Source organism: Trachemys scripta, chromosome 8, assembly GCF_013100865.1.
Source record: "Trachemys scripta elegans isolate TJP31775 chromosome 8, CAS_Tse_1.0, whole genome shotgun sequence".
Taxonomy (NCBI): domain Eukaryota; kingdom Metazoa; phylum Chordata; order Testudines; family Emydidae; genus Trachemys; species Trachemys scripta.
In genome coordinates this window covers 45,937,621-45,965,487 of record NC_048305.1, presented here as the reverse complement: position 1 = coordinate 45,965,487, position 27,867 = coordinate 45,937,621, and the positions used below count along the sequence as shown (strand labels likewise).

The 27,867-nt window shown below is 49.1% G+C and overlaps 1 protein-coding gene across 8 annotated transcripts; it reads left to right on the top strand.

Annotated features, from left to right (window-relative positions):
- Nucleotides 1-137: 137 nt before the first annotated feature.
- FMO4 (flavin containing dimethylaniline monoxygenase 4) lies at nt 138-27,867 on the top strand. 8 transcript variants are annotated; one of them, XR_004646747.1, is made up of 10 exons: nt 315-432; nt 9,626-9,763; nt 10,537-10,716; nt 11,559-11,721; nt 13,108-13,253; nt 14,291-14,508; nt 17,250-17,602; nt 18,051-18,123; nt 19,093-19,170; nt 26,570-26,705. XR_004646747.1 is itself a non-coding variant. In XM_034778314.1 (9 exons), the coding sequence occupies exons 2-9, from the start codon at nt 9,632-9,634 to the stop codon at nt 26,997-26,999; spliced, it is 1,695 nt and encodes a 564-aa protein (XP_034634205.1). In that variant the 5' UTR covers nt 138-307; nt 9,626-9,631; the 3' UTR covers nt 27,000-27,867. The 8 variants fall into 8 exon arrangements, 6 of the variants coding, with proteins under 6 accessions (XP_034634205.1, XP_034634204.1, XP_034634203.1 ...); XR_004646746.1 differs by having other exon boundaries at nt 18,983-19,170; XM_034778314.1 differs by lacking the exons at nt 315-432; nt 19,093-19,170 and adding an exon at nt 138-307 and having other exon boundaries at nt 26,570-27,867.

The following is a 27,867-nucleotide window of genomic DNA, read 5'->3' as shown; positions in this document are numbered from 1 at the left end:
AGGGGGTGGGGAGCTGCTGCGGGGGGGGCCCGGGGGGGGGGGGGGTGGCCGGGGGGGGGGGGCGCACCTCAGGGTGGAGGGAGGGCGTGGAGCTGCCGCAGGGCTGGGGCGGGGCACAAGGTGGAAGTGCAAAACTTCCTTTCACCGGCCCTGGGGGAGGGAGGGTGTAAAGGTCAACGAAGCTGAGGAATGAGAGTGAGCTGTAACCGTCTGGACTTTACTCTCTCATGTAATCTGTAACCAGACAAACTTCGCCCAAAACCCAGTCGAATCCAAAACAAAAAAGACACCACATAGAACCAGAAAGGTGAGTTTCTTTACTTAGTGTCCTTATTCCCGACTGCATTTTTTATGCTTTCAACAATCAATCTGCAAAGTTGGCGTGTGTCCAGAACCCCAGGGAGGACTGTGATTGGCAAGTGTGAAAGAAAGGTATGATAGGGAAATGTTATGCCTTTGTTTGAAAACTACTTGTTGCACACATACAGAGCAGCATTTCTGTGTTAATTCCATCATGTGCTGAAAGCACACATCCAGAAGCGTACTTTTTGCTATGACTTTGGATAAATGTAAGTAGCTTTTTTTTCTTTTTCTTCTTTGTTACAGCTTCTGTTCATAAAAGAGAGACAAGACGGGTGAGGCAGTATCTTTTATTGCAGCAAGTTTTGTACGTGGCAGGGATAAGCTTTCGAGCTTCATGGAGCACTTCTGCAGGGCACTTATGTTCTTAAAATGACATTTACTGATCTAGTTTATAATACATATGTGTGTAGCTAAAGTTGTATACAAAATATGGAGTAAAATAAGTCCCATTTTCAAAAGTGACTCAGACACTTAGGAGCCCAAGTTCCATTGACTTTCAATCAGATTTAGGCTCCTAGGTACCTAGATTCATTTTGAAAATGGGACTCAATAAAATTGTTCAAAGTGGCCATGAAACAAGAAGCAATTAAAGTTGTAGGTAGTTTTCCTTTATGTGCTCCATTTTTTTTTAAATTGCCTTCTAACTTTCTGGATAGAAAAGTAATACATTTCCTCCTGAATTTTCTCATGATGTCTCAGATTGGGAAATTTGCTTAGCAAGCATCAAATAAATCATTCTACTTCTTATCTCCCTCCAACTGTTGATTGAACTAACCAATTGGTTTGACACCTGGGAAGCTTACAATAGGGTATGAGACTTTGTCTTTTACTGAGCATTTGGAAAGTGCTGGATTACAGATATTTATTTGCTACATAAGCAAAAATTACCCATTTTAAATGTTTTTGCCCCCACAGGGTCTTTTGCTTATTGCTTTATTCGGTGCCTTAACAGAAACCCAAACAACTGAGAACATGGAAATGTACAGTTTTATTTCATCTTAACTCTGAATTTCCTGGGTTTCTAATGTTTGGGGCTTTTTTGTAATAATGGCAATATTCTTGCCATATTAATTAACCTTTAAATCATTGATACATTCTCTCATCCTTTGCCGCGGCTTAACAGTTTTATTGCCTGGCCTTCACTTAAAGGTCTCTAGGATGGAGCAGTCCAGCACTGGGTCAGTATGGCACTATGTGAGTCCTTACTTTAAAGACACATCCTTAGCCATACTCACACAGCAGCACAAAGCAGCCTTAAACCTGGCTTAAAGGGTCAGGGGCTGATTCCTCCAGCATTGGGGAACCTCCAGTAGTGCAGGTGGTAGCAGCTCCAGTGCTGTCCCTGGTACCATAGAGCAGAGAGTGTGGCTATGGTAAACAGGAGGGGCTATCCCCTGCCAATCAGTACAGCTCCTTGGGGCTATGAGTAGGCTTTGGGACACTTTATTTAAATAATGGTTTATTGGATATGGGATTTTTTTTTAAATGAACAAATTAAAAAATCCAGCCACATGCTGGGAAGAGGCTTTGGGACTACAAGGCTAATAAATAAGCCAGGCTGTTGCAACCAGAGGCCCTCCACTTCCTGTGCTTTGCACTTTCCTCCACTTCCTTGTACCTGTGTACACCAGCATTCAACTCTCTTAGCCTAAGGCAAGGCATTATGCTGCAGGAACAGCATCAGGGAACCCCACAAAGGCTTGCTGGTGGCCCACCAGGTGAGAAACACTGTGCTATGGGGTGTAGTCCTAGCAAAAAAATAATAACTGGGTTTAATGAGAGCTGCAGTGAACTGCACCTGCTGGAGGAAAAGTGCTCAGCTACTCAAATAACTCCATCCTGCACAAATTGCTGCAGACGCAGTCAATGAAGCTCCAGTAAGAAGCATTATGTTATCAGAAGCTCTCCATTTGCTGACCATACCATGAGGGCAGAGATAAGACGAGTCCCTATGTCTGGATTCAGTCTGCCCAAATGTCAGGGGTTTGGTTTGGCCTGTTATAGAGAGGAGTTACCCACCAAGGTCTGATTCAGATCCAAACTCCAGGCAGATTCAGATGCAGGAGTGAAGTTTATTCCCATCTCAACACAGCAGCACAATTTCTATCATCTTCTGAACCCTGCCTTTTCCAATTAACCCTTTCCCAAGCCACAGTTGTCTTCTCTTGATGTCTTCATGATTTAGTTGTTTACACACACGGCTGATTAAACTTGTTAAACTCGGTCACTAGTAAACCCCAGAATGCCATCTGAGACAATTCTCTCTTGGCACCTTCACCGTAAATTCCAGTTTCTCTCTGGTTATCAAGTGAAAAACTTGAAAGGGCGAAGGAATTCCCTTTCCCTGACCAGGGCCGGCTCCAGGTTTTGGCCGCCCCAAGCAGCCAAAAAAGAAAAAAAGCCGAGATCGCGATCGCGATCTGCGGCGGCAATTCGGCAGGAGGTCCTTCGCTCCCAGGCAGAGTGAGGGACCGTCCGCTGAATTGCTGCTGAATACCTGGACATGCCGCCCCTCTCCGGAGCGGCCGCCCCAAGCACCTGCTTGACAAGCTGGTGCCTGGAGTTAGCCCTGTCCCTGACTCTGTGAGTACAAATTATTAATGAAACTGTCTCAACAAAGGCAAATGAGAAGGATCAAATGTGAATCCACAGGATGAAAAAGAAATAATCAGAACCCCACATTTTCAGGAACGCTGAGGTCCACAGATCCCATTGGCAATCAGGACACTTCTATGTAGTCACATGTGACCTTTTCAGCCTGTTTCACCTTGATCTTCCAGGTGCCTGATGGAAAGCGGTATTTATACAGTGCCCCATCAGTGTAGAATCTGAGCACCTTGCAATCTTTGATGTATTCATCCTCACAATACCCTGTGAGGTATTGTGTTCTGTTCTCCCCACTGTACAGAGGGGGAACTGACACACAGAGTGACTAAGGGAGGTACCCAAGGTCACACAGGAAGTCTATATTAGAACAGAAACTTGAACCCAGGTCTCCTAAGTCCTAGGCTAGCAACCTAACCACTGAGCTGTTCTTCCTCTCTGCTACTTTTGTCTTTTGCATCTCACTCCTACTATGTTCCCCGTTCTTCTGGACTGAAACGAGGACAGATGCTTATGTTGTTAACTTGCAGGCCTTTGCATGAGGGTCCCTGAGGAGTCCTCTCTTCTCAGACAGAAAACTGTAAATTGTCCAAGACAAGCCAGTTCTTAAAAACAAGTTTTATGTAAAGGGTTACAAGCATGAGAACAAACAGAGAACAAACAAACAAATTTAAACACTCAACACTGCTCAGGGTTGCCTGGCCCCAAGGCCCCCCAGGATGGCCTACTGTCAGGGGCAGTTACAGGAACCCTTTCATTCTCTTGTAACCAAAGATCCTTTTGTGCCCCACTTGGTAACCGCTGACAGTCTGTCCTTGCTGGCTTCCTGCTGTGTGAGTGTGTCTTGTTTTAAGTGGAAAAGATGCCCTGCTATTCCAGTCGGAATCCATTATCCTATTGCCTAATATAGGTGTCCTGGTTAGCTAACGACCTTCTACTGTCAAGGCAGGCAAATGGCATTCCAGGAGATTACAGCCTAATCCACGGTGATAGTTTGAGAGCTAGATGATATCCCAGTTACAGGGCTGGCTGCCGCTCTTTCACCTTTCTGGTCTCTCCGAGTGCGTCCCCTCAGGCACCAGGCTTCCTGCATTCACCACTCCTGGGGTGGAATCAGCCGTTTCACCCACTCTTGAGACTGGGCGCTGGGCTACAGCACCCTTTGTGACAACCACGTTTACCCAACAGGACCGACTAGGTTCAGCACCTGGGGTCCTTCCCTTTGGGAATCTGTGACCATGGTGCGTACAGTCAGAGTGTCGGCTTCACCCAAAGCATTGTCTGTTTTGGAGCAGGAATAAAGCCCCGAAAGAAAAAGGATTGAAAACAGCCTACACACATCCATCTTGGCAGTCGATCCTACCCACGTGGTGGATGGTAACTAGGGTTACCATATGTCTGGCTTTTCCCGGACATGTCTGGCTTTTTGGTCCTCAAATTCCCGTCTGGGAGGAATTTCCAAAAAGCGGAACATGTCCGGGAAAATAGGGAGGCATGGTAAGGGGACCGCCTCCTCCGTGGGCTCCAACTTTCCCGGCTCCCACTGCTCTCCCCAGCGCAGCAGCAGCCGGAGCCCAGGAGGAGGCGGCTGCGAGCTCAGATGCAGCCGCCGGCCGGCTCCGCTCAGCCGGAACGGGGGCCTGAGCCGAGCCGGGCCGGAGCCGCTGGGACTGGGGCTGAGGGTGCTTGCTCGCCACCCGGCGCCGCTCGGCCAGGGCCGGGGCCAGGCCGGAGCCACCCAGCCGGGGCTGGGGCCGGTGCCCTGGGGCCCGAGCCGAGCTGGAGTCACTAGGGCCTGGGCCGGGGTTGCTCAGCCAGGGCCGGGGCCGGTGCCGCTTGGCCGGAACCGGGGCCGGCCCCCCAGGGCCCAAGCCGAGCCGGGCCGGAGACGCCGGGGCCAGAGCCTCTTGGCCGGCCGCCAGAGGGAGCCGCTTGGCCAGGGGGCCAGACTGGGCCACGCCTCCTCGTGCCCCCCCCCCCCCCCCCCCCCCCCCCCCCCGCCGCCCCAACTTACCTGCTGCCTGCCTGCCTGCCTGTTTCAGGCTTCCCGCGAACATTTGATTCGCGGGAAGCAGGGGAGGGGAAGGAGCAGCGGGGCAGAACGTCCAGAGGAGGGGGCGGAGTTGGGGCTGGGAAGAGGTGGAGTTGGGGCAGGGCCGGGGGCGGGGAAGGGGCGGAGTTGGGGCGGGGGCGGGGCCCCTTGGAGTGTCCTCTTTTTCCAGGACTGCAATATGATAACCCCATGGTAACCTAATGTTGGGCTGCCACTCCCCTACTGGAACTTAGTGAGTTAGTGAGACTTTGTCCGGCCCTCTCCCCCACTAGAAGAAAGGAGAAGAGCCAAAGAGGACTCAGAATCCTGAGACTGATAGTCCCCAGGGCCACTGGGGAAGAGGCTTGTTCTCCAAATCAGCCAGCTTGACAGGGTTAGGGTTACCATACGTCCGGATTTCCCCGGACATGTCCGGCTTTTTGGTCCCGAAATCCCCATCCGGGGAAATAGGGAGGCTAGGCTCTCCGAATCTGTGTGTGTGGGTTGCCCGCTGTGACATCATCTCGGTGCGACACTCGGCTCCTGCCCAGGGCATGCTGGGGGCTGTAGTCCGGCCGGGCCTCACGCTCCAGGAAGAGCCAGGAGAGGGGAGTGGCCGAGAACTACAACTCCCAGCAGCCCCTGCGACGTGACCAACCTGCCCCTGTGAGGCAGCAAGCCGTCGGGGGAGGGGGGCGCGGGCCCCTGTCCTTTGGGTGGGGGGCGTCTCTGGGCACCGCTCGGCAGCCATCGCAGGGCTGGGGGCGCCCCCGGGGGGGTTGTGGATGCCAGCGCGTTGCGGGGACCCGGCCCTGTCCGGATTTGCGTCCCCCTGGGGCTGGAGCTGCTCCCCCGGCCCCGGGCACCAGTCACGTAGGGTTACCATACGTCCGGTTTTTCCCGGACATGTCCGGCTTTTCAGCAATCAAACCCCCGTCCGGGGGGGAATTGCCAAAAAGCTGAACATGTCCGGGAAAAATACCGGACGGGTACGTCCCCTCCCGCGGCTGCTCTGCTCCTCCCCTCTCAGACTTCGGCTCTGTTTAAGAGCCGAGCTGCCCGAGCCAGCGCTAACGACTTCGGGCAGCCCCCGTGCCGCCAGCCGGGCACTTCCCTTCCCGGGCTCCAGCTGCTCTGCTCCGGCGGCGCAGGGTCTGGAGGCAAGGGGGCTGCCCGAAGCCGGTAGCGCTGGCTCAGGCACCTTGGCTCTTAAACAGAGCCGAAGAGTCAGGAGAGGAGCAGAGCAGCTGGAGCCCGGGAGGGAAAGTGCCCGGCCGGGGGCGCAGGGTCCGGAGGCATAGGGGCTGCCCAAAGCCCGAGCGCTACTGGCTTCACGGGTTTGCCAGGCAGCCTCCAGACCCTGCGCCCCCGGCTGGGTGTTTCCCCTCCCGGGCTCCAGCTGTGCTAGGGAAGCGCCGGCCGGAGGCGCAGGGTCTGGAGGCTGCCCGGCAAACTGTGAAGCCGATAGCGCTTGGGCAGCCCTTTTCGCGTGGCTGGGAGGGAGTTAGGGCGGGGACTTTGGGGAATGGGCGGAGTTGGGGCGGGGCCGGGGTTGGGAAAGGGGCGGGGCCAGGGCCCCGTGGAGTGTCCTCTTTTTGTATTTTTTAAATATGGTAACCCTAGACAGGGTGGGGCAAGCCAAAGAGTGAGTCAATAGCCTGGTCCCCTCCTTGTGAGCTGGGGCTGCCAGAGCAGAGCAGAGCCAAGGAGATAGCAGCAGCTGGAGCTTGGCTGGAGACAGCAGCAGCAGCACTGAGCTGGGGGCGGGCAGAGCTGGGCTGGAGGCAGAAATAAGCTAGAGAGGGAGCTGGAGCAGCCCGGAGCCAGGAGCTGGGGCAGCGCAGACCAGCCACACCGAGGGTGAGCCAGGGTTGAGCTGCAGTGGGAGCCACGGGGCCAGAGCCGGAGAGCGGCCGCTGTCTGGGCCACAAGTAACACCAGAGCAGAGAGAGATGAGCAGCTGAGGAGGGCAAGGGAGGACCCTGGGCAGTGAGGGCCCAGCAGAGGGAGATGTCGCCAGACAAGAGGCCTTGAGGCCGGAGTTGTAGGGGGGACATGACCCTGGAAGGAAGGGGCTAACGCTGGAGAGAAGGATCTCATTAGAGCCTGAGGGCGTGTATCCACCACCAGAGCAGTGTCTGACCTGCGGTATCACCACAGCACTGCCAGGGCCTGGTAGGGAGGCCTGGGAGGTGTGAGGAACAGGCTGTGAACTTTCCTTATATCTCGGACACTGCTGTTCATGGTGTTCTCCATGCCCATGGGGGTGGGGGGGTGGGGCTTCTTCCTTTAACCGTTTCCATTCTTCCAGTTGCTCTTTAATTAATTGTATTTGGTTAAACTTAGAGCAGTGCTCAATGTGTCAGAAAAGCAGCCAGTGAGGAGAGAGCACCCCGGCATGGGGACACCCTAGCCCCTGTCCTGATTGACCACGACACGATTGGGGGTCGAGCCCCACAGGAATTCTGGACCCAGCCTTGTCAGGGTTACAAGGACTCTGCCACACAGGAGAGGGGAAGGGGAGCCCTCGACGTCAGCAGGCCTCTGGGTGAAGGGAGTGGGAGCGAGGACTCAGATCCTTTCGCTAGCCCATTTCACCGGGGTAGTGCAGAAACCAGGAAAGTTCCCCACAATAGCGGGACCATTCCCATGGTTACACTAGGCAGGCTTCACTTCCTCAGGCTCCCCTCAGTGGGTAACTGGCTCTCAGCCGGATTCTCCCAAACAACTACTGCTCCACCTCTGGAGAGAAAGTTCCTTTGGTCTTCTGTACTCGTGACCCCTTTCCTTTCATGGTCCCAACCAGTTCTATAGGTTGCCAGGAGGCAGAATCTTCAAAGCTAATAGTTTGGGCATTGATTCTGAAAGCCCTTAATTGTTTGCTGAGGGGTGGCTTATCCTGAGCCATTCTTGCTCTTTCTGCTTGTCTTTTCTAACAGGCCCCTATTAGACTAGCCCACTATTGTCCTATAGTGACCCTCCAAATAACCAGGTCAACCTACAACATTCATAAACTATTGCAGAACAGTTACAAACTGTCACTGGATCTTAATGGCCATGTCTCACCCCAATGGTTACTTCATCCCCCGAGATGGTGGGGCTGGGTCTGAAAGAGCCTGGGAAGGGTTTCCTCCACAAAAGAGCTTCCACCCCTTTGCCTTTCGCACAAGTCCTCAAACATAATTTTAGCAATTGGCCATATGGGGCGAAATTCTGGCCCCATTGAAATCAATGGGAGTTTTGCTTTTGACTGCAGTGGGACCAGGATTTCATCCATAAATCTTAGTTTGCTGCTGAGCCCACTTAACGGATTCAAGAGGCTGACTTCAGGCAAACCAGACTTGAACATTTTGGCGAGGGTTTAAAAGACACCAGTGCCTGGTGCTGCTGAAAAGCAGGGATGTTAAGATAACCACAGTTGTTGGTCACAGATGGGCATTGCCCTTAATCCTAAAGACATTCTCCCTGCCAGGGCTGGCCTTAGGGGTGGGCCACCTGGGCCCACGGCGCCGTGGTCAGGGGGATACCATGCAGCAGTACAGAGGCACACACTGCTGGCTGGCAGGGGAGCGCCACAAACTCGCGAAGGCGACGCATGTGGGGGGTGCCCAGATTTCTCCCTGCTTCCACCCCGCGGAATGGGGAGGGGGGACAAGTGGTGACACAGATACTGCTCTCCCCACTCCACAGATTGCTCCATGCCCCTCCCTAGGGGTCTGTGAAGATGGGGAGAGTGAAGAGCAACATCAAGCACTCCATGCATCCAGGTCACTTGCCCACCTGGAATGTGCTGTGAAGCGAGCATCGGGAGCTGCTACCCTCCCCTTACGCAGCCCCGATGGGGAAAGTAGCCTGTATTCAGAGAGCCCTGATGCTGCTCCTCGCTCACAGCCCCTTAAGGGGACACAGAGGAGCAGCATTTGAGGGGGGAGCAAGCAGCAATGCCAGCCACTCTGTGCATCCAGGTCGGTTTCCCCACATGGGTGCAGGGGTTAGGGGCATGGCGGGGGGGGGGGGGGGGAAGGGGTTAGGGGTACAGAAGGAACAGTGCAGCACAAAGTAAGGGTGGCAGTACACCATATACCATGCCACCCTTATTTCTCCGCTGCTGCTGACAGTGTCACTGCCTTCAGAGCTAGGCGCCCAGCCAGCAGCCACCACTCTTCAGCCGCCCAGCCAGTTCTTAATTTGTGCAGGGGGCTTGCTGGGGCTGAGTCCCGGCAACTCTTTCAATACAAATAAAGCACTAAGGGAGGCAGTGGGGGCTTGGGGCGTGGGGAGCCTGTGAGGGTCCGGGGGGGTGAGGAGCCCACAAGGGCATGGGGCAATGGGGCGGAGCACCATGCCCATGGGGGCCAGGAACACCAAAATACAAGTTCACCCAGGGTCCCATTTTCCCTAAGGCCGGCCCTACTTCCTGCCCTGAAAAATCCCTGTTATTGCAGCAGCCCAGCGATACAAATTTTAACATACGTATTAACCTTTGTCCTTTACTGGGCTGCAGAAATTCCAACTACTTCATCATTTATTTCCCTGCCATACTCCAGCTTAAGCTCTTACAGTGCGAGGCATTGAAGGAGTTCCAGAGAGCAACTGTGACACCAACTTGACTCTCTCCTGATCCAGGAAAGCATGGTCCAGAGGGTGGCAATCATTGGAGCTGGGGCCAGTGGACTGGCCTCCATCAAGTGCTGTCTGGATGAGGGGCTGGAGCCCACCTGCTTTGAGCAAAGTGATGACATCGGGGGCCTCTGGAGGTTCACAGTGAGTAGGATTTCCTTATCCAGTGACTTTTAACAAGGTGTTTATTTTGGACCAGGCTTTGTGTTGCTATGAATATTACCATAGTTTATATTCGCAGCCAAGGAAGAGACTGTAGCCATGGCCCTAGGCACATTTTCAGACTAGACTTGGGCTTTCCTTTCTGACTGCACAGGGATAAGGAGATGGAACGACACGAGCCATAGTCTCTGGCATACACGTATCTATTCTTCCCCAGTAAAGTCAGTACTTACATTGAAGCCATGTGCCAGAGTCTGGAAATCAGGTGTATCCAGTCCCTCAATAACACCATTATAGAGACAGGAATATGAGGAGATTGAGGGCTTGTCTACATGGGGAAATTGACAAGAGTAGCTACTGCAGAAAAAATACATTCTGGAATAGCTCCCCATGTGGACACACTTACTCTGGAATAAGCATGTCTGGTTTGTTTTTGTTGTTGGGTTGTTTTTTTTCCTGTGTTATCTGAATCCACTTTGGAAGTGGATTAAGCTAAACCAGGAAAGGCACTCTTCTTCCAAAATAAGAGTGTCCACATAGAGAGTTATTCCAGAACAGCTATAGCCCTTTAAATTTACCTTATTCTGGAATAACTTCCCAGTGTAGACAAGTCCTGCGATGGTGGCGTAGAACCCATATGTCTGTTCTGTGTACCAGTGGGCTGTTTAACTCTGCTCTGATAAACCAAGTCAAGTAAATCCCTCTCGGTCAGTCATTTTTTGAAAACATGGTTCCATATTTTGCATTTGACACAGGAAGCTGGGAGGATCAGTGTCTACAGATCGGTGATAACCAACACCTCCAAGGAGATGATGTGTTTCAGCGATTTCCCCTTCCCAGAGGATTTCCCCAACTACATGAACCACTCCAGACTCCTGGAGTATTTCAGAATGTACGCCGAGTGCTTCAGCCTTCTCAGATACATACGCTTCAAGGTAAGAAGGGAGTCAAAGGTTTGTGTGTGTGCAGCGCTGCAGTTGACACGCCAGGCCTTCAGGTCTGGCCAAGGTACGTTTGGTACAGGACCCAAATTGGTGTGGGGACAAAGATGGCTTAACATTTAATGTCACCTTTGTGCTCTCCCAATCCTGGAGTTAGCCAGGCTGGCAGTCTGACCCCCACTGCTAGTGAAAGGAGACTCAAGGCTGCCCTAATATATGGTGGCTGGTAACAGGTCACACCACTCAGCTACCCTTTTCAGCTACTTAGCATTACTGTCTTGGTGCAAAGGGGCTGGAGCAGGGGTCTTGCATACTTAGGGTAGGTCCACACTACCCGCCCGATTCGGTGGGTAGAGATCGATCTTCTGGGATCGATTTATTGCGTCTCATCTGGACGCGATAAATCGATCCCAGAAGCATTCCCCGTTGACTGCGGAACTCCTGCTCGCAGAGAGGAGGAAGCGCTGTTGACAGGGGAGCTTGCCTGCACCGCGTGGACCCGCAGTAAGTAAACCTAGTTCAATCTAGGAAATGTCGACTTCAGCTACGCTATTCTCGTAGCTGAAGTTGCGTTTCCTAGATCGATCCCCCACCCCAGTGTGGACCAGCCCTTACAGAAGAAAGAAATGTCTGTATCTCCAGGCTTACCCAAGCACTGGGCCCAGATCCTCAAAGCTCTGTAGATGCCTAACTCCCAGTGGAGTTCATAACTCCCAGTGGGATTTAGGAACCGAAGTATCTTCGGGGATCTGGGTCTAACCGTTCACACACGGAACCGATTTACTGAAAAGAACAATCCATAATGATGTTTTGATTTTCATGTGGTTTCCTGTAAGACCACAGTTCACAGTGTAAGGAAACGCCCAGATTTCTCCACCACTGGCCAGTGGGATGTTTTCACTGAGACTGATGGGACGGTTGAGTCGGCCGTTTTTGACGCTGTTATGGTTTGCAGTGGCCATTATGCAGAGCCCCATTTACCACTGGATTCTTTCCCTGGTAAGTCCTGCATTTACGGCTGAACGTATTACAGAAAGCCACACGGCATGTGGGGTGAAATTCAGCCCTGGCGAAGCCGTCTGTGGCGGGATGAATTCCAGCATTAGTGAATAAGGTGAATTCACATATGGACTGGAATACGTCTCCCTGTGTGCTTCTCTACAGTGCCCTGCCTGTGTCCTTCTGATCTGCCTAGAAGAGATGGTCTCTGTAGTAAGAGGGTATTTTATTCCTAATGTCCTTTCAGCCCTTGCCTCGCTAATGAGGCTGCCAACGAGGTTATTAATTAGCCCCAGCTGTGAGGGTGGTTTAATGTGATGCAGGTAAAGCACAAACTGAAACTGACTGCCTGAGGGGTCACCAGTATGACATAGCAGAGTAGAGCTAATACACAACTTCCCAGATCTACAGGGAGAAAGCATATAGCTTTGCAACTAAGGAGAAAATCAGTCTGACACATTTTTCGTGAGTTTTCTGCCATGCCTCACTTTGGGAAGCTTCTCCCTTAGAATCCATGGGGGGGAAGATTTCATAGCCCCCTAAAAGAACAGGCAATTGGCCGCACCTTCTCTCATGACGAGATGAAAATCTAGAGGGCCAAATCCTCAGCTGGTGTAAATTGGTGTAGCTATTGAAGTCAATGGAGCTATGATGATTTATGTCAGCTGAGGACCTAGCACAGAATTTGCAAAATATTCTGAAGGATGATGATGGAAAGCACTAATATATAAGAAAAACAATGAGGAGTCCGGTGGCACCTTAAAGACTAACAAATTTATTTGGGCATAGGCTTTCATGGGTAAAAACACCCACTTCCATCTGAAGAAGTGGGGTTTTTTACCCACGAAAGCCTATGCCCAAATAAATCTGTTAGTCTTTAAGGTGCCACCGGACTCCTCGTTTTTGTGGATACAGACTAACACGGCTACCCCTCTGCTACTAATATGTAAGCTAAGACAATTCATTGTTATTATTTGTATATATTCCATGATCTCTGCAAACCCCCAGGCCTGAGTTGAACCTACTCCACACTAGAGGAGCATGAGGAAAATGAAACATTGATGTCAACGTATTAGCAACTCCAGATTTTAAAAGGTGGCATTGTCTTGGCATAGGCATAAAAACCAATGGGCCCAGAGGATAGGATATTGGATCCTCTCAGAGTACTCAGGGCTCCACACATCACCCAGTGAAGTCAAGACTCCTATTGATCTGAAGTGCACTTGAATCTGACACTTAAGGAAAAATGGTTGGACACGAAGTAGGAAGACTAAAGTAATTCAACAGGGATTAAGGGTAAAAAAGAATGCTGTCCAGACAGAACTGTCTCAATGGAACAAGCACATTTATCTAATGGAAGGAGATGCTCCCTGCTTTTTTTCACAGGTATAGAAAATCGCTTTAGAGGCCAGTACCTCCACAGCTGGGAATACAAAGACTCTGCCAGGTTCCAAGGGAAGAGAGTCCTTGTGCTCGGTGTTGGGAATTCTGGAGGAGATATCGCCGTGGAGATCAGTCGGGTGGCTGCTCAGGTACAGCTCTGGGATGGTATAGAGATTTGGAGTCTGAGTTTCTCATGCACACACAGCGTCACCTTGGGGTGGCTATAATAATAGTCCAACAGACCACAAGCAAAGGCAGATCAAATCCTGGGGAGCACCAGCCATGCTGATCGTGGTTTCTCTCTCAACACTATAACTACAATATCTGCTGTTACTACTTGTATAGTGAATTGCCCCAAGTACACATGCCACCCTTTTGAAAGCAGAACGTATGCAATTGGCAAAGAATTCTAAGTAGATTAGAGGTTCCTGGACAGAAAGCACCTGGTGACCACCAACCATCCCCTCCCTGCCAGTTTTCTTCCTTTAATTCCATCATCCGTTTTTGTCCCATCTCACACTGGTCTCCACCTACCCAGTTCCATCTCCAAAGTAGCTTTGCTGTTTCCAGATCAGCAACATGCAGCCTGGCACCTTCAGGTCCTAGATTTGCCCCAGAATCCTTTGTATAGGCTGCCAAGGAGTCTTCTTTGAAAGAAATGGAAAGCGGGATGTTGAAAAGGTTTCACTGATAGTCCTGCACTCATGAGCAGGACCTGGGACTATTCTCCCACCCATCCCCCAAGTCAGGAAACATAGCTAGTATCCTGAGGTCTTCAAAAACCCTAATTACTTCCCATGGGAAGTGCCTCAGGAAGGATGCCAGACGATATTAGAATGGCATGAACAAACTAGTAGCCGAGGACATACCGAGATTAGGCATTGCCAAGTGCACAGAGGTTCAGATCAAGAGCTATAAAAAGATACATTTCAATTTCCTGGACTGTTTTGCAAGTCAGTTCAGCAGATAAATTGGTGGTTTTGCAGCCACTAGGAGTCAGAGAGAGACACTGTGGACTGACTTGTTCATCTGGATCCTGGTTTCTTGCCCCAACCTCCTTATCTTGGGATATTCTGGTTAGCTCTCTACCCTTCCACACTGAAGGCCTCCTAGCAAACATGCAAGATATGATTTGACAGTGAGAACAAAAAAAGGAACCCAGATTCCCAGGCAATAAATTTCTCAGGCCTCAATTATTTTCCAGGTGTTTCTCAGCACCAGAAGTGGCACGTGGGTGATTAGTCGTATTTCAGACCATGGCTTCCCTCTTGACATGATGCTCACCACTCGCTTTCACAACTGTCTTGAAAACTTCCTCCCATCAGCCCTCATGAGACGGCTAAGACTGAAGAAGTTCAATACATGGTTTGACCATGCAAATTATGGCTTGATTCCTCAGAAAAGGTGCTTTCTTTGTTTTCTGTGTAAATCTCCTGTTTAATTTGGGGAATAGTTACAGATTAGCAAAGCCCTATGTTGCCTTGCTCATAGGCAGTTCTAGGTTAGGGATTAACATCTATCTGTCAATGGTGGCAATTTTTCATGTTTGTTTCCATGTCATACTTTTCTGTGAATCGATCCTTACCAGTAAGATTGACAGCTGCCCCTTCTGGAGAACAGTGTAACAGACTGGATCTATAATTTAAGGACCTAGAACATTACCCTACAGAAGGCAGGAGACTAGATAGCTCAGGAATAGAGCTAGATGAATTTTTTTATGCAAACAGTTTTTTCCACTGCAAAAATGCACATTTGGGTCAACTGAAACTATTCATTAATTTGGGTCAAATTTGACAAAAGTTTAGGACAAAAAATGAAAAAAAATATTTTTTTAAAAAAATCAAAGTGGTTTTGTTTTGGCATGTTCAAATTGAAATGTTTCCACTTTTTGGAAAGTGGTTTTCTTTTGGAATTTATGTAGATTTAATTTTAAAAGAACATTAAAAAACATTTAAACCCTCCCAAATTAAAAACAAAATGAAAACAATTGTTTCAGGTTGAACAAAACGTTTTGTTCAATCCAAAGCTATGTTTTGGGGCTGTTTTGGGATGAGGTTTGTTTTGTTGAGGGGGGAAAAAAATTTGTTTCAGCTCAACCTGAAACAATTTTTTTCCCCAATTTTTCTGTTCTACCTCCAAACTGAAAAATGAGTGATTTGCCCAGCCCTACTCAGGAGGCTGACAAAGACCCTTTAGCATCTAGGTGACTGGTTCAAATTCAGCCTAGGTCAGTGACAGGAACTTAGGATCACTACGTTCTGATCGCTGCTTGGTTGTCTCCATGACATGAGTTCCTACATGACATGAGCTCAGCTTTCCACTCAAAGAAACATTACTATTGACAAGAAAAACACCATTGTAAGGCTAGATTCTCCTTTGCACAGCCTGAGCAGCATGAAGAAGTTGGAACCTGACTACACCTGGCCAGCTGACTCTCAGTGGGTATGAGGCCAGCACAGCCAGCTTCTCCACTGACCATCCTACCCACAACTCAGGGTGGGCTGGGGGTTGGGCATAGGTGAAAGTAAGCCTGTACGCCCCGGTGCGGTGTACCGGCAAGAGCCGGTGTGCTGTACCGGGGCGGATCGGCTTCCCCTGGCGGCAATTTAAAGAGCCTGGGGCTCCCAGCAGCGGCTGGAGCCCCAAGCACTTTAAATTGCCACCAGAGCCCTGCTGCTGGAGCCCTGGGGAAGCAGGGTAGCACCCCAGGGTAGCAGCGGCAGCCGGTGGCTCGGGTGGCAATTTCAAGGGCCCGGGGCGCCTGCTGCAGCTACCGCCCCGGGCCCTTTAAATCGTCCCCAGAGCCCTGGGGTAGCAGTGGCAGAGCTCTGGCAGCTATTTAAAGGATCCGGGGTTGCAGCAGCCGCTACTGCCCCAGCCCTTAAAATAGCCGCCAGAGACCTGCTGCCACCTCCCCAGGGTTCCGGCAGCAGGGCTCCGGGGACAATTTAAAGGGTCCGGGGCTCCAGTAGCCTCTACCATCCCAGGCCCTTTAAATCATCCCTGGAGCCTGCTGGAGCCATGGGGTAGCGGCGGCGGTGGGGCTCAGGCGGTGATTTAAAGAGCCAGGGGCTCAGCCACCGCTACCGCCCCGGCCCCGGGCCCTTTAACTTGACGCCGGAGCACCGCCGCTGCCATCCCAGGGCTCCGGCAGCAGGGCTCTGGGGATGATTTAAAGGGCCCAGGCTGGTAGCGGCAGCCAGAGCTCAGGGCCCTTTAAATCGCCGCCCAAGCCACAGGCTGCCGCTGCTACCCTGGGGCTCCGTCAGCGTTGCTCAGGTGGCGATTTAAAGGGCTCAGGGCTCCGGCTGTCACTACTGCAGCGGAGCCCTGGGCCCTTTAAACCTCCGCCAGAAGCCGGGGCCCCCTCCGATGGTTATTTAAAGTGCCCGAGGCTCCGCTGTGGTAGCAGCAGCTGGAGCCCTGGGCCCTTTAAATCACCCCTGGGGCTCCCAGCCGCCTCTGCAGCTGGTAGCTCCGAGGGTGATTTAAAGGGCCCGGGGCTCCCAGCTGCTGCTGCCCCAGCCCTGGGCCCTTTAAATCCTGATTTAAAGTGCCTGGGGATTTAAAGGCCCCACCTCTTCTGGTAGAGGCCACGCCCCCTCCTAAGGACTCTGGAGTACCGGTAAGTCCTTTAAGTTACTTTCACCCCTGGCATTGGGTGGAGCACAGCTCTGTTCCTCCTGGCCCAGTTGCAGTGTGGTGCCTAGGGATCAGACCCAGCTGTCATAAATTAGACCAAAATTAGGCTGCTCTAACTTATGCCACAGCGCCTTGAGGATCAGGAAGCTATACCAGCCCCAACCGTTCTCCGTCTTCTTCTACATGAAGTACACCTTGGGGCAAGAGAGAATCTAGCCAACAAATGGTAGTCCCAGCTGGTACTGGACAGACAGCTCTGGATTCTGACTGCTTCTGCTTATCAACAGAACAGGGCAAGCTCCCTCCACATTTCCCCATCTACACACCTCACCCCTGAGCACCTCACGTGCTCCATGTCTGGTCTTCCCCCATTAGCTCTTCCACACCTCACAATTCATTGTAGTATAGCCAGAATTCCAACTCTGCTTTGGTTCTTTATCACACCCCATGTCAGAGCAAACACTGCACTCAATCTCTCTCTCTCCCTTCCTTCTATGTGCCAGTCCAAACCTAAGCTTAATTGTGAATGATGAGCTGCCAAGCTGCATCCTCTGCGGTGCTGTTGTGGTAAAACCAAATGTGGAGGAGTTTATGGAAAGCTCAGCTGTCTTTGAAGATGGGACCGTAGAGGAGAACATCGACATGGTGGTCTTTGCTACCGGATACAGTTTCTCTTTTCCCTTCCTTGAAGAGTCTGTTCGCAACATCTGCAGAAGCAACTACGCCCTTTACAAATACATCTTCCCACCGCCTCTGGAGAAGCCGACGCTGGCTGTCCTAGGCCTTATAGAGCTAACAGGCTCCATCATGGCAGGAACAGAACTCCAGGCTCGTTGGGCCACAAGGGTCTTTAAAGGTAGGCAGACATACACACGCTAGCTTTGATCTAGCTGGTGTGCTAAAAATAGCAGTGTAACCACGGCCAAGTGATCTGGCCACCTGTATACAATCTCAGCTAGCCCCTCCCACCACCCGTGTTGCCATTAGTAGAATGTGAGTCACACAACCAATGTGACCCTAGACAGAGCGTAATTCCCCAAAGAATTAACACACTAGCTTCTCTGCGACATATGACTTGGAGCCTCAGCTGTGTAAACTCACCTAGCTCTGCTTGTTTCAGTGGAGTGGTATTGATTTGCACAAACTGAGGATTTGGCCTTTAATACTTAGATCAGCTCTTGCTAAATATGTCCAGCCTCTGATATAATCAGTGAAGGAGCTCATAGTGGACTGACTGGTTTGAGGACTTCGGAATCATCTGTGCAAAGCACTAGTATGTTCTCTCATTTTTCTTATGTTCCCAGGGTTGAATCAGCTCCCTCCTGCCAGCAGGCTGATGGCTGAAGTTGCCAAGAAGCAGCAGCATCTAATTAAACAGTACGAAATGCTACTTATTCTATTCCATATTCAGGGCATGGTGCTCCAGTCAATAATATCGCTGCTGAACAGGGGAAGGTAGCCCCTCTATCTATCCGTGTCACCAGAGACTCTGAGTGCCACACAGTATGTTGCTGTATTTATCCTCACCACAATGCTGTGAGGCAAGGCAATGCTGTTATCCCTATTTTACTGATGGGGAAACTGAGGCACCTCAGCTAGACCTTTCAGGAAGTGAAGAGCCTAAATACCTTTAAGGATCTGGGCCCTAGAAACCAAGTGACTTGCCCAAAGTCACATGGAAAGTCTGTAGAGGAGTAGGGACTCGGTCTCTCAAGTGCTAGACTAACACTCTAACCACTGGACCATCCTTCCACTGACTCACTAGCTAGATTAATAGAAAGACTTTTTTACTGCATTTTTTCCCCTATCTGTTTGGGTTTTGGCTTTTAATTCTCCTTCTGTGGAACCAAACAGGTGATGAAGAGAGTCAGGGGAAACTCTTCTAACAGAGGCTATGTCTCCACTGCAGTCCGAGGTGTGATTACAGGACATGTAGACATACCATGTTAGCTGTAATCTGCTGCAGCAGCACAGGTTAGCCTCCCAAGTAGGTATCCAGGGTGCCAGGTTGGCTTGTACAGACTGCGCTGAAGCCCATGCTGTCGCAGCTTGACTGCTACTGGTACCAGCTCCACACATCCTGCTCTGACGCCTCCGACTGCAAGGAGACATATGCATTTCTATGGCTAACAAGACCCTAGAATGCCATTAACCAACGCTCCTGAATAGAGGGGGGTTGGACTCGCAAGACTTCTTTTGAAACATTTCTTTTGTTTCATTCATGGCCTCTTCCAAGTTTTTTGAAACTGAATGAAACTGAGTTTCACACAGATTCAAAACCACCCAGAAATGGCACCAGTTTGACACAACAGCACTCAAAATAGATCCATTTCTACTGGGAACCAGATCCGAGTGAGCTCAAAGGGATCACAAACTTTTTGACAAACTTGGACCAAGTCTCGAGTTGCAACAGAACAAAACCAGGTGAGCTTTGCACATTTGGGGATTTATTTGATCTGGCTCTAACCCTGAAGTTAATGGTTTTCCTCTAGAGCAGTGGCACCATCTTGTGGCTAAAAAGAAATGGCAGCTGTTTCCTGTGCCTGGATTCCCCTTCTTCCTAGTTCAGGAGAAACAGGAGTGAGAGTCAACCACTGATTATAAAACTGAAAGAGTTCTGATTGCAGGCCTGTCTGATGAGGCTGCTGGTAGAACAGTGTGTGCAGCATTCTACACTAGTGCCTGTTAAAACGATGCCTGCCAGGATTGCAGGGGGATCCTCTGGCAATTATAACACTGCATACAAAGTGTCCCTCTAGTAACCACACCTTAGTTCTGGGGGGGATCCCATCAGCTGACCCCATTTATGTTCCAAGGGAATTTCCTTTCATGACCATGCTGGAGCTCCAGGATGCCCATTCTGGTCCTTGTGCTTTTCTGGCTATGTTGCAATTCTCACTGCTTCCTTCTCCCCCTGAATCCAGCTCAGGGAGAACGTGGCAGGGTAGACATGACAACAAAAATCTTCTCATGGGCTTAAAGCATGGGCAGCAGGTATAATAGGCCAGGGGAAGCTAAGCCTCCCCAAACAGGATGTGGTGCGCCTCCCTCTGGAGGCATGACGCTAGCCTTCTGCCTTTGGAGCGCTGCGACCGAAAGAGCACCCGGGCCACGGCCCCACCCACACTCCACCTGAGGTCCTACTCCCACATCCCACTCTTACCCCATGGCCCTGTCCACATTGCTCCTCTTCCCATCCCTCCTCCACCTCTTCCCTCCCGCCTGCCTCTTGTGCCTCTTCTCCCTTACCCCCATAGCCCCTCCACCCACCGTTCATGCCTCTTTGCCCCCGAGAGGCAGAGAGGCACGGGGAAAAGAGACCCTCAGGAGAGTGGGAGGATAGAGGCACAAGCAGTGGGGGAAGGGGGGGCTTGAAGGAGGGGGCAGAAAGACACGAGTGGCGGAGGGAGGGGCTTGGAGAAGGGGGGCCGAGCAGGAGCGGGGCCTAGGGCAGAGTGGGGGTGGAGTGCGGGTGGGACCTCGGCAGGAGGATGCTGAGTGGGGCTGAGCCTCAGGGCGGAGCAGGAGGTGGAGCCACGGTCTGGGCACCGGTAGCCCACCCAGTTCTAGGGAGCTTCTGGCACTCAGGCCCAGCCTCCCCAAATCCGGGAGTCATGCGCCACCCATGGCTTAGAGAGAACCATAAAATATGGAACTATCCAGGACCCTGAGAATGATCTTTAAAGGTCCATTTGCTTGGGCATTGTAGACTTTTATCTATGACCTTCAAAACCCATCATCTCAACAATTGTCTCCCCTTCACAAGGACTGAGGCTTTGTCTTCACTACAAAAAAAAAGGGTGTGTTCTTAACTCAAGCAAGAGCTAACTCAAGGCAAAACCCTAGTGAAGATAAAAACAATATTAGAATTGAAAAAGGTACAGAGAAGGGCAACAAAAATGATCAGTTTCCATCTGAGGAGAGATTAATAAGACTGGGACTTTTCAACTTGGAAAAGAGATGACTAAGGGGGAATATGATAGAGGTCTATAAAATCATGACTGATGTGGAGAAAGTGATAAGGAAGTGTTACACTGCTCTACAGCCAAAATGCTTCTGAAATAAATGTAGTCAAACTTTACTAATTCTGGGTCACTGAGAACGAAAATGAGGCTTAAAATTGTTGATTGCCTCTAGTTTTCAAGATATGCTATTGGGTCAATATATACGACCCTTGACTTGGGAATGGCGGAGGATAAGTGAGTTATAAAGGGAAGGGATCTCAATTTAAACCAGAAATGACTTAAATACATCTTTGACTGGATCTATGAATAAACCTATGACTCGGTTTGGACAGTACTTGCTTTTTAGGCAAAACAATGAATGATGCAATCTGAAGCTGGTATTGCGTCAAAAATGATATGAATTGCATCATGTTATTCCTAGAAGTCATGGATGATGCAATCATAACGAAGCTTACATCACTCTGCTGAACAAATTGCCCTGTATCAGCTCTAGAAATCATACAGTGTCGTGCTCTCTTATTTGTCAGTGTTTGATTTTGCAAAGGGACACATTTCTGTTTAGCCAAAGTGAGCAGAGATGCCTCATACTTGTGTGAACAGTGCAGATAACTTCTGCTATGTTTGTGGTGAAGTGACTTTTGCATCACAAAAGCGCAGTATAACCACTATGGTTAAGAAAGCCTATCACCTTTATTTTGGCTGCAAAATTGGAGATCAGGACAAGAGGTGGGCCCCACACATATGCTGCAACACTTGTGCAACAAATCTTCGCCAGTGGTTGAACAGGAAAAGGAAATCTATGCCTTTTGCAGTGCCAATGATTTGGAGAGAGAGCCAACAGATCATACCGGCAATTGTTACTTCTGCATGGTGCCTCCAGTTGGGAAAGGTGTGTCAAAGAAGAAAAAGTGGACTGTGCATTATCCAAACATTCCATCAGCTATACGCCCAGTACCCCACGGAGAAGGACTGCCGGTTCCTGATGCACCAGAATCATTCTCACTTGAGTCAGACGAGGAAGAGGAAGAGGATGAAACTTCTGGTCCTGAACCATCAATGTCACAGGACCCACATTTTCTCCCATCCTCCTCCTCTGAACCACACCTCATAACACAAGGTGAACTGAATGACCTTGTCAGGGATTTGGAACTACCCAAGAGTAAGGCAGAGCTGTTGGGCTCCAGACTACAGCAGTGGAATCTCCTGGCAGGTGATGTTAGGGTTTCCATGTTCCGTGACCGTCAAAAGGATCTTGTCCCATTCTTCTTCATGGAAGGTGATCTTGTAGCCTGCAACAACATCGATGGTCTGATGGCAGCCCTCAGCATCGTTCGCGATCCAGATGAGTGGAGACTGTTCATTGATTCATCGAAGACGAGTCTTAAAGCTGTTTTACTGCATAATGGCAATGTTTTGCCATCAATTCCAGTTGGTCATGCAGTCCATATGAAGGAAACCTATGACAACATGAAACAACTTTTGAGGTGCATAAACTATGACCAACATCAGTGGCAGCTTTGTGGCGATTTGAAGGTTGTTGCTCTCTTGCTTGGTCTGCAGACTGGATACACAAAGTACTGCTGTTTTCTCTGCGAATGGGATAGTCGTGCAAGAGATTCCCACTACATCAAGAAAGATTGGCCACTCCGACAGTCATTGGAGCCTGGGAGGAAAAGTATTCAGCATCCACCACTTGTTGAATCAAGGAAGATTTTGTTACCACCATTACACATCAAGCTGGGTCCGATGAAGAACTTTGTCAAGGCCATTGACAAAACACAAGCAGCTTTCAAGTACCTCCGTGGAAAATTTCCAAGGTTAAGTGAAGCTAAGATAAAGGAAGCTGTCTTTGTTGGTCCTCAGATTCGTGAACTTCTTCGAGATGATGCATTTGACCATGCGCTGCGTGGCAAGGAAAAGACGGCATGGAAAGCCTTCCAGTTAGTGGCAATAAATTTTCTCGGAAACAACAAGGCAGACAACTACAGGTTGTTGGTGGAAAACCTCCTCAAGACATACAAAAGCCTTGGTTGCAACATGTCACTAAAGATACATTTTTTGCACTCTCATCTAGATTTTTTTCCACCGAACTGCGGAGCAGTGAGCAACGAGCACGGCGAGCGATTTCACCAGGACATTGCAACAATGGAGAAACGCTATCAGGGCAAATGGAGCCCATCAATGCTTGCAGACTATTGCTGGTCAGTGACAAGAGATGCTCCATTTAATGAATACAAGAGACAAGCCAAGAAGCGCTGAGTAGACACTGAATAGGACTAAACTATGTACGTAATCATTTTTTGCCTTTTGTTTCATAATAAATTTTATTTATATAACCCTTTTGCTGATTTTTAAAGTGTTACATAAACAGGACAGGTGAAATATTATCATGTAAAGCAACCATAAACACATGAAAAGACCTAGGTTTACAATTTATGATTAAAACTCTACTATCTACACAATATACATAGACATAAAATGTAAAAACTTAAATATCTTAGAAACAGTAGCCAATCAGTTGTTTTAATTGTCATATTTGAATTCAGCACATCAAAATACATAATAAATAGCACATTTTATCTCTGAAGCAGACGACTTCTCAAAAATTGTAGACCAGTGTTATTATTCCTTCTCATAACACAAGAACCATGGTCATCCAATGAAATTAATAGGTTTAAAATAAACAAAAGGAAGTATTTCTTCACACAATGCACAGTCAACCTGTGGAACTTGTTGCCAGAGGATGTTGTGAAGGCCAAAACTATAACAGGATTCAAAAAATAATTAGATAAGTTCCTGAATGGTAGGTCCATCGGTGGCTATTAGACATGCTCTGGGTGTCCCTAATCTCTGACTGCCAGAAGCTGAGAGTGGACGACAGGGGATGGATCACTCGATGATTGCCTGTTCTGTTCATTCCCTCTGAAGCACCTGGCAATGGCCATTGTCAGAAGACAGTATACTGCTCTAGATGGACCATTGGTCTGACCCAGTAAAGCCTTTATGTTCTTATGAGGAAGTTTGTAGTTTTCACATGAGTTAGCAGGTCGAGCTATACTTAAAACCTAGACTTTAATTCGACCTGCTGCCACAGGTGAAAACTAAAACCTGCCTTGTCCTCACTAGCATTTCCCCTCAAGTTAGAGTGTGTCTTCACGGCAGAGTTATCTGCATTGGAGTTACTCTTTCCAAGTTAGCCTGGCTTGAGTGAGAGCGGCCACACTGAACCCACCAGCTGCTGTCTCCACATTGGCTCTGTGCTCAGGCATTGTAACCCCCCTTCTGGGGCACCCCTGATCTCCAAAGGCAGTGGAGAGCTCAGTTCCTCCCTCTTTTGGAATTCTTTGACACACACCCCTTTGGGACCAATGGGATCTGGTTCCTGATGAATGGTGTCTCCACCTATTGGCTGAGGGTACAGGTGGCCACACTGCTAGGACCTCTAGGAATAAGCTAACTAGTGTAGTAACTATGCCCAGATAAGAATGACAACTGGAACAGGAAAAGGAGGAATTAAGGAAGGAGAGAAGAACAGGAGACACACTTCGGAATGGCCCTAAAATGGATCCCTGACTTGTGTTACAACAATAGCCATTCCCAAAGTCTCTGTGGTTCGCACAGCGTGGTTGGAGATCAAGGAGCAGGCTGGCATCACTCTGAGCAATTTCACAGTTGGCTGGTTGGTGTCTCAAGCGAATCAAGCCATGGCTGATTTCCGGCCTCCAGTGCAGGATGGGCCTGTGGGCTCTGTGGTCTTCCAGCTCTTAGAGTTGCCACAGCTTCTGGGTGTTCAGGCTTCCTGGAACAGTGCGGGGCCTCTGAGTCAGCTTCAGGCTTCTGACCAGGAGAGTCAGAAAATGGCTTCTCCTGCATGCAGCCAAAGAGAATACATCCCTTCCCCTCTCCCCCACCTCCCCTCCCCTGCCCCGCACAGGTGCTCCATTTCCGAAGTCACACAGGGGCCAGTCCGGCATGTCCATGACTGGTCCCTCCAACACAAGCCAGTAGGAAGGCAGCCTCAGTCTCCACACTGTGCTGCTCCCTGTGCTGCTGCAGCCCTAGACTGACAGAAGCTACACCCATACATGGCACAATGAGTTCTGGGAACATATCCCATGATTCTTTGTGCTGCAGTAAGCTGAGCTGCTCTGTGAATTGTGGAAGAACTTGTCTGTCCTGTCTGAACACACGGGGGAATTGTGGGAAGGCACTGGACTATCGGCATTCGAGGGAAGCTAGCCTGCATCCACACCACAGAGTAGTTGTGTTAGCAGATGGCAAGTCGTACCAAGGTGAGTTTTAGACTATAGGGACTAACCAACTCAAGTTAAAAGCATCACCGCACTTTCTGCACAAATGGGACTCAAGTGAGGAGCAACACTCGAGTAATAACTCAAGTGAACTTTGCAATGAAGACAAGCACTTCACTAACTCCAGTGAGCTAACACACCTCTTTTTTTTATATCATGACAACAAGGCCTAATGCAGAAAGAGTGAGGATGTGTTCCAAATCCCAGTGACTATCACACCTACTCATGATCTCATTACATGGGCGCTGGTTCAAATTAAGATCAAGTTAGTGATCGAGACAAAAAAATCACCTAACTAATGGCTGATGGTGAACTCTTGTGAGATGAGTAGATGATCTCAGTCTAGTTCTTAATGAACTGGTGACAAATGACCTGAGCAGATTAAAGCAGGCAGACAGACGTGGGAGGATATGGTCCCTTATCTTTTTAACTCTCCTCAGAGGGGAACCCTCTTAACTTTTATAGCCCTTCTCTGGATCTTTTTTATTTCTGCTGCTCCCTTTTTCAGACAGGGTGGCCAAAACTGAACCAAGATTGTCAGGGTTCCCTCCCACTATGAACTCTGGGGTACAGATGTGGGGACCCACATGAAAGTCCCCCTAAGCTTATTTCTACCAGCTTAGGTTAAAAACTTTCCCAAGGCACAAATTCTTCCTTGTCCTTGGATGGTATTGCTGCCACCACCAAGTGAGTTAGACAAAGATTCAGGAAAAGGACCACTTGGAGTTCCTGTTTCCCCAAAATATCTCCCCAAGCCCCTTTACCCCCCTTTCCTGGGGAGGCTTGAGAATAATATACCAACCAAATAGGTAAACAAGGTGAGCACAGACCAGACCCTTGGGTTTTTAGGACACTAAAAACCAATCGGGTTCTTAAAAGCAGAACTTTATTATAAAGAAAAAAGTAAAAGAAGCACCTCTGTAAAATCAGGGTGGAAGGTAATTTTACAGGGTAATAAGATTTAAAACACAGAGGATTCCCCTCTAGGCAAAACTTTAAAGTTAAAAAAAAAACAGGAATAAACCTCCCTCTTAGCATAAGGAAAATTCACAAGCTAAAACAAAAGATACTCTAACGCCATTCCTTGCTTACTTACAATTTTTGTAATCTTAGATGCTCATTTCAGGTAGGGGTTTAGGAGAGGTTTTTTTCCTGCCCTGGTCCCTCTCTGGCCAGGAGAGAACAACAAAGAGAGCACAAACAAAAACCTCCCCCCACAGATTTGAAAGGATCTTCTTCCCTTATTGGTCCTTTTGTTCAGATGCTGACCAGGTTATTTGAGCTTCTTAACCCCTTACAGGTAAAGGAGGGATTTTATGCTACCCTTAGCTGAATGTTTATGACAAAGATGAAGGGCATAACATTGATGTATATGATGGCATTATGTTTTCAGTGTTATTTATAGCTATGTCTTTAATGGTTTGTATATCTGACCATTTGCTCTGCACAGAGCTTAGTATGAATCAGGGAAATGGGAAGGAGTTTCAGTCATGCATTTTGGGTTTACACAGAAATACAATAACCTTTTTGTTTTATTTCCTAATGAAGGGGTCTTTCCAACAAGGAGAGCAAAATCAAGACGAGTTACATTGGCTACATGGATGAAATTGCATCATGTGTTGGTGTAAAACCCAAAGTGCTGCTGCTGTTCCTGAAGGATCCCAAGCTGGCCCTGGAAGTTTTCTTTGGCCCATGCACCCCTTGCCAGTATCGCCTGGCTGGACCAGGAAAATGGGTAGGAGCCAGAAACACCATCCTGACCCAGTGGCACCGGGCTCTGAAGCCCCTGAGAACTCGAGTCATCAATGATTCTTCCAATCACTCTTTGGTTTTCTACTGGCTTACAATTCTTGGCCTTCCTGCACTCCTTTGTGCTGGTTTATTTATTTGTAAATATTCCCCTCAGCTGTGGTTCCCCAGGGTAAGATTAGGTGCTATTCCCATATGTAAAATGGGCTTTGTGAAAGGAGGGCTCTGAGTAGCTGGTGAAGGTTCTAAGCTGTGCTGCTAGAAGACAATAACTTCAATGTCTGGAACCATTCATAAGTTCCAAAAAAATTCAGACTCTTCCAGCCCAGCTCATCCCAATCAGATTGACACCAGAAACCACCCCTGGCCTTGGCACTTTGAGAATACACACACTCACTCTCCAGCTAATATGAAGTTGGTCCTGAGGTCAACTGCTGGCTGAGGAAGCCCTGACAATGCAGAGCCAGAGAGAGCAACAGAGACTATAGGGATTACCAACTCAATCAATGCCTCAGATTATTACAATTGAGATGTCAGATGTTTCATTTGTCTTTCACCATTGACCCTGCTTGTTTACTGATTACATACTGTTTGTCTTGGATTATGAAAATAGACTAGTCAGCTTCTCTTTTATACAGAGAGAAGTTGTATAGATAAGTTTCTAATCACCTTCATTTTCTGATTCTTTCCCATTGTGTGTTTGCTACCAGGTGTAGTGCTTACCTTAGCCAATGAGCCACACTCTCTGGTGCTCTGCACCTTATGTAGTTATTTCCAACAAATAATTATCTTGTCTAATACCCCACTCAACGTCAACCTGGGTTTGATTTACCGCAAAGGCAATGAAGCCTTCTGAATTGGTTTTGTACTGGACATGGAATTTGTGCTGCAGCAGAATTTTGGTGGCATTTATAGACAGTCCATTATGTCAATATGGGCAGCCACAAACCATGATACATATTGTTGAGGACTGCCAAATGACTCAACTTCCTGGAGGTCTTTGTGCCTTGAACATCGTCAATAAGAACATTGTGGCTTGGTTTGATCAGATTCCATACACAAAATAAATAAATAAAATAAATTTCCAACAATACAAA

What these genes read in the sequence shown, in the direction of transcription:
- FMO4 (XM_034778312.1), top strand. Translation starts at nt 352, where the DNA reads ATGCTTTCAACAATCAATCTGCAAAGTTGGCGTGTGTCCAGAACCCCA. An exon ending in TCAGATACATACGCTTCAAG is followed by an intron (nt 10,717 to 11,558) that starts GTAAGAAGGGAG and finishes GTTTCCTGTAAG; the next exon opens with ACCACAGTTCACAGTGTAAG. An exon ending in TCAGTCGGGTGGCTGCTCAG is followed by an intron (nt 13,254 to 14,290) that starts GTACAGCTCTGG and finishes TAAATTTCTCAG; the next exon opens with GCCTCAATTATTTTCCAGGT.